Below are 6,678 nucleotides of genomic sequence, written 5' to 3'. Positions count from 1 at the left end.
ATTTACGGTCATCTTATACTCGAATTATTACTTCTCGTTTACATTACAAGCAATATGCGTGTTTGACAAATGAAACAGTGACTGTCGTGCATCGGGGTAGTTGCAACAACACATGTGGACCGGAATGTCCTCGAGTGTACGAACCTGTCTGTGGCACTGACGGCATGACCTATGACTTCTCTAGATGTGATTTAGAAAGAACGTCGTGTCTACTTCAGGACGACACACTACAGGTTGCCTACAATGGAGAATGTATTAGATCAGGACCTTTGAAAGGTAAGCACTTGGTAAGTTACGGTTTTCAACTTCATTAAAGAAACGCTGTTGTGAGTGATGGTGATTCAGTGGTGTAGGTTATATTATATACCACTAATAGGCCAGGCGATGCATGGAAATAAGACGAGAAACTATTTGATTGTATGGCATCTGAAAAGACTGCTTTAAAATTACTGAAATTGGCAATGTTATGATAGCCATGCGCCAAAAAGTACATTTTGGGTTTTGTTGCTTCGAAATCGAAATGATATATTTTCTCTCATACATGTCATATGACATTTTTGTTGTAATAGTACCAAATTTCATCCGCATGGCATCGGGTTTTAGTAAATATTCGTTCTACTTAGCTCAGCTTCAAGGCCGCACTGCCATTTTAAGGTGTTTAAGGTTCAGTGCGTTAAAACAAGAAAAGTCTCAGGTCAACCTATGTTGAGTTTTGATCATTTAGCATCTAAATCATCTAGTTTCACCTGATATTATATTGGTAGAGTTTAACTTAGAGAGTTCTGAATATGATAATTCCTACCGAAGTTAGCCATTTTCTCCATTGAAAACCGTATAACAGTTAAATTAGTGGTATTGAACCTGTAGCGCACCAGGTGCAAATTGTGAAAAAACCCATTACACTGCTGAAAAAATTGCAGGTGCCCTCGAACTCAGTGCTACCTCGAACGATACCACTAACAATTGCATTAATTTTGTTACTTGTCCATTAGGGAATTAGGAACCTTATATGCTTCTCCGTGTTTTTAAAGCGATATTACGTGAATTACATGTAATTTGTTGGTTTCCGGACCAGTGATAGTGGATGCATTAAAATTAAGGGGTATGATCATACTTTGTTCCGGTTTTACTGGGATATTTACGTGTGATTTGTCAGTGCGAACGAAGTGCGCAAAATTGTAAAATTTGACCCTATTTGGGTCTAAAAATGTTTTTCTTCCTGAAATGAAGATGTACATGGCAATTACTGCTTTAAAATGATCTTCTATGAGGATTTTATGAAAGACGTGTAACCCTATCTATCGGCAAAAAGGTTTTACACAATATTCTACTTGACCTGTTGACCCAGAGGATGTTTAAAGACCATGTTGACCTTTATGTCTCTCTTGTCCTATTGGGTTGCCCAAAGTGTGATCAGTGGGAATTGCAAATATCAGTCCCTATTTGCTGCAGTATCAACGTAACATTCCGTAGTCAATGCGAATTTAATCGTTTCATCTGCATCAATGATGTTGCAGATGTCGGGATTGCCTTCAACGATAGCTGTGCGAATGCGCCTCTACGTAAGTATCTGAAATGCTCAATTATGATTACATGCTGTGTCAATATTCAAATGTTGACGATACCGCTCTTTAGCTAAAAATATTTTGAAATATTTTAAAAATTATGAAAGAATTAAGTCCAGTTATTATATAGACAAATCCAAAATTCCACTTACTGTTCATGTAAGACAATTTTGTCACCCAGGTAGGCGGGAGGTCGGATGACTTCATCAGTACTGAGACGATCCGCATGTTTATCCAGCGAAGACAATAATGGAAGCGATCATTGAAGCAGTCATGGAGAGAAGTTTCAGTGGTCATATCACAGCCAAAGCCACCTATACGAAGCTTTCACGTTTATTAGTTCAACCCTTAACATCGACGGTTCAGAACCAGAAAGATTAAGCTAATTGAACTCACAAAATGAGCATAAAGTTAGAACATTGCTTTGTCTTCAAAAATCAACTATAATTAATTCTACCTAATGTTTTTTGTTTTCTATTGGATTTTGTCATTATTAATGGACTGTATCTTCTATAGTGCCCTGGCGACTTTATGCTCATGTTGTGGGAGCAGGAGATTGTGAGTTGATGCTTTCTGGCTCTCAACCCTCGACCTATTGAATTGCATTGATGATTAAATACCGGAATTTAAATTTTATATGAAGCAAAACGTATTTTGCTCCATATCGACCTTGTTCTTCATTTTCGACAGTCTGCCCAAATTATTGTGAACGAATAGAAGATCCTGTATGTGGTTCCAATGGTGTCACCTATCCTAATGTGTGCGAGTTGGGTTTGGCAGATTGTCATGCCAGGACATCAGATCCAGCAGCAGCAAGGATTATGTTCTCGTCATTTGGATATTGTCCTGAAGGAACAATAGGTATAGTTGATACTTCTTCTATAATTAATACTAATGAACTACAAACAGCAAATGAATTAAGGTACCAATTATTTTCATTACTGTACAAAATTATCTTAAAAAAAGACAAAATGTCAGAACAAGAACCATGAGTCAATATCTTTTAGCTGTGCTTTAAAACCTCATTTGTTGAAATCGGTCCAGAGACAAAGACACGGTGATCCAAAATCCAAAGGAAGGGTTGCATATTGCTCCATTGCACGCTTTATTGATTTGTACACAAAGCGTTCTCGAACAAGAGAACTAGAACATTAAAGTGCAACTTCTGATTTGGTTTCTTTCTTGTGTTGTCGATCACCAATTCTTTAATTCTCAGCCGATTGCACCAAATGAGGTCTGAAATTAAATCAGCGTAAAAGTGTACAGATATTGGCCGCTGGTTTAATTTTAACATTTGTTTAAGATATACAGGGGTGAACATAACTGGTACCTTAATTCCTTTGCTGTATGTATTCAAGGCTAGTTGATGTGTAAATTATCACAGATTGCCCCAAGTGCATGCAGATAGTAAATAAGTGAGACGCATTTCACTTTAAACACAAATAAAGAGTTTTTAAATATTTGATGAATAATACACAAGGATATCACTCACTTTGTGAATATGAAACAATATGATAACAGGTCGTGTCTTTTAAACAATTGCTAATAAATTATAATAAAGAGAAAAGTAAAGTCATATTTATGTTTTTCGTGACCGCGAGAGCAGAGGAAGATTTGAGAGTTGAAATCGATTCTTTGAGATAATTAGAATAAAATAAGCTCTAATGTACCTCCCAAATGTGTGGGCTACCTCCAAGAGGGGATAAATCCATAATACAGGGGTCAAAAATGACAAATGCTGGGTTTACTGTAAAATGCATGTTTAACTGTCCGCCTTGTCAGAAGGATTATAAAAAGACATAAGTTCAAAGGTCAATCGCACAGGGTCAAATTTTTAGAATGCTCCGACTTCAATCAAAATAGGCTCATATGTTTCATCTAGTCACAGGATTAAAATAATTTACACTGCCTCATACATTTGGTTACGAATTATACAGGACATACTAGGTCAATCACCATTTAACTCTCTTGACCTTTGCCTTTTGTGCTATTTAACGCGGTAAAGGAAACAAGGTAGGCAGTGCTACTGGTTTAATCCTTATGGCAAGATGAACAAGTTCAGACTATTTTTTTAAAGAAATCTAAGCATTCTAAAAGTTTGAACCTGCGTGATTGACCTTTGGCATTTGGATTTTTTGTCTTATATCTCCGTAACCATACGTCGTTAATCCTTGTGAGAAGACGAATAGTTTGACATGCTTTTTACAGTAATCCAAGCATTTTTCATTTTTGACCAGGGTATTATGGATTTACCCCTCCTGGAGTAACCCACGCTTACAGGAGTGACACAGAAGCTTATATTATTTTATTCTAATTATCTCAAAGAATCGATTTCGACTCTCGAATCTGCCTCTGCTCTCGTGATCACGTAAAACCTAAAAATGACTCTACTATCTGGCTTGTTTTAATATATTTTACGAAGATCCATGCAGTCGTGATAGTCCAAACTGTGATCTGACCGAGGCGCCGGTGTGTGCAATGGTTGACAAAGAAATGGTTTCATTTTACAACCGATGCTTTTATGAAAAAGAAGTATGCTTTGATTCTACAATCACATTTATTGGAGAAGGAAAATGCGCTGCACTACAAGGGAATAAAAGTAAGGACTTTGTAAAAATATCCTATATTTCGAGGGTTCAGAACCAGAAAGCCGTAACTCACTATGAGCAGCTCTCATAAAATGAGCATAAAGTTATCTCAAGTTGCTTTGGTCTTCAAAAAGCAATATATTCTCCACAGTGTCTTTTGTTTTCTATTGGATTTTTTCAGGATAAATGCACTGTATCTTCTATAGTGCCCTGGCAACTTTATGCTCATTTTGTGGGAGCATGTGATTCATAGAGTTGAGGCTTTCTGGCTCTCAACCCTCGATTTGTTACAAATGGTAACTAATACCTTGATGCCTTATGCTTGCTGTTCATATTAAAGCCACATTGTAACATTGATATAAAATAGATTTGTAGTTCTGCTCCACAAAATGGTCGTTTTCACTGTCAGATATCAGGGGGGCGGCCAAGATTGACTGAATTTTGACATCGTCATTGGTTTTACACGTAAACACAAAAATGTCTCAAATTATTCCAAAACTGTACGTATGTTATTAAGCACTATTTTATCAGTCTAAATCCGTTGAGGTTCGTCAGTGAACCCCATTGTCAGTACTGTTTTTTGAATGTTTTGTATGAATAACGCACGGTATGTTTATGATATATACCTAAAATTTTCCCCCATTAGCGTGGTGTATTGGTAAACGTTGTCCCCTGCGGTGCATAGGGTCCCGAGATCGAGTCCCGCTCACTCCCGGCTATAATTTTTTTTTCTTCACATTCATTTTGAATCCCAAAATATTTATTTTTATGTTAAAATTTATACATTCACTGAGAAATATATTTTGTGCATTTTTTTTCTGTAACGGGGCCAATAGAGCTAAAAACACAACTCGGCACGGGGCGTCCAATGTCCAGGCAGTGTTGCCGTCATATTGTCTGTTTTGTTTACGATATTGGCTGTTGCCACAGTGAATAATGTAGTCCACCGTCGTCTGGTCAGATATGTCGATCCCAATGCGAGCCACTTCGTTGAACGTGATTGACGTCGGTTCTTGTGCTGTGTTATGACCTTCTTGCACGCATCATCTACGTACAGTGTCATAAACATAGCGTACAGGTTCAGCTAATATTCGATCGTAATAATGAAACGACCTTTTCAGTCGTTTTATTCAAAATCTCGGATTGTGTCACAACTATAGCACCTACAAGATATTTGCAGGGTATATTAGTTTACTAGAGTAAATTACAATCGTGTAAAGAACAGAATTCTGAAAATAGGTAGTGCTGCTCAGGAAATATTATTACAAAATGGCTTTAACATTGACTGGCCAGCTTTGGGAATAATGTTGATTAATAGTATGCGTATGCTGTTGTTGCGTGGGGGTGTGTTGGGGTGGAGTGGGGTATAAACGGGTGTTTCGGTGAGGTGTGAATTTGGTGTTGTCCTGTAACTAAAATGGTCAAAAGCCAATTGGAAAAAGCAGGATGATCATATATAATTAACCATGTAAATATGTGTCTTCTTTTTGTTCGAATTTGCAGCACCACCCAAGATAAATCCTGAATCGGACAAGCCTCTAGTTCCCTAGATCAAAACTCATGGGAACGTCACCGAGTAGAATGTATATCGTATTGATCATAGATTGGACAATGTGTATCCTAAGGATGTTATTTTAAACGTCTGGATGAATTTGCACTTACCTTACAACTTATATTAAGAAGCCCATAATAAATATTCCGTCAACTTACACTGCACTAGAAGACAATAATGATGGGCAAGATGTGAAGAGAGAAAAAAAGGAAGGGAGAGAGAGAGGAGGTAGAGACAGCGAGAGAGCAAATTTGGCTGATTCCGTTTGGTGTGAGTTGGGACATTTGTAAACATTACAAATATGCCAAAAATCAGGTTTGAAAAAAAAATTAACCAATTTCATATTATAAGATCGTAACATCATGGCTTGAAGACATTTTGTACAAAATTGTCACTTGCCTAAATGCTCCAGGAATTGAAAACCAAATAAAATAACCCATTTAATCGAATATTTGACAACTGGTTGTGCTTTTTCATGAAATAGGATAATTTAGGATAAATAGGAAATTTCCTTCGGCCTCTCATAGGTTCTGTTATATCCCCTCGGTCAATTAAGATTTGTTTTTTTGGTCAATTTTGAGAATAATCTATTCCTTATTTTATAATGACAATGTAATCTTATCAAATTTGACGAAATTCTTGTCATTTTGAAGAGAATATCCGATTCGTAAAATAAACACAATTTACAGGCAAGTAGAAAAAGTGATCTGGCCGGGAATCGAATCTAATTGTTTTTTTTATGTCATGATGCAGTCATGTCTATACAGTAGAATTCATCTCGACCTTTGCAGGACTTAAACCCCATTAAAAGCTATTAAACCAAGATAACACTCATTGAAACAGCTCAACTGATTAAATCGGATCTTCTCTGGTTGTGCACATGTGTCTGTTTTATATGTGCGGTTTCGCTATGAGGTGCTATAATACAGCTTCAGTTGGGTAACTGATTATAAAGGAAACGCAAGGAAACAAT

The 6,678-nt window shown here is 36.9% G+C and overlaps 1 protein-coding gene across 1 annotated transcript; it reads left to right on the top strand.

Annotated features, from left to right (window-relative positions):
* The first annotated feature begins 164 nt into the window (after positions 1-164).
* On the top strand, positions 165-6,154 carry LOC140147510 (ovomucoid-like). Its single transcript, XM_072169291.1, has 5 exons — positions 165-287; positions 1,409-1,562; positions 2,256-2,426; positions 3,988-4,164; positions 5,657-6,154. Exons 1-5 carry the CDS (start codon positions 165-167, stop codon positions 5,701-5,703), a joined length of 672 nt encoding a protein of 223 aa, XP_072025392.1. The 3' UTR covers positions 5,704-6,154.
* The last annotated feature ends 524 nt before the right edge of the window (positions 6,155-6,678 follow it).

Source organism: Amphiura filiformis, chromosome 3 (genome assembly GCF_039555335.1).
Source record: "Amphiura filiformis chromosome 3, Afil_fr2py, whole genome shotgun sequence".
Lineage (NCBI taxonomy): Eukaryota > Metazoa > Echinodermata > Ophiuroidea > Amphilepidida > Amphiuridae > Amphiura > Amphiura filiformis.
This window is presented reverse-complemented; position numbering and strand designations above follow the sequence as displayed.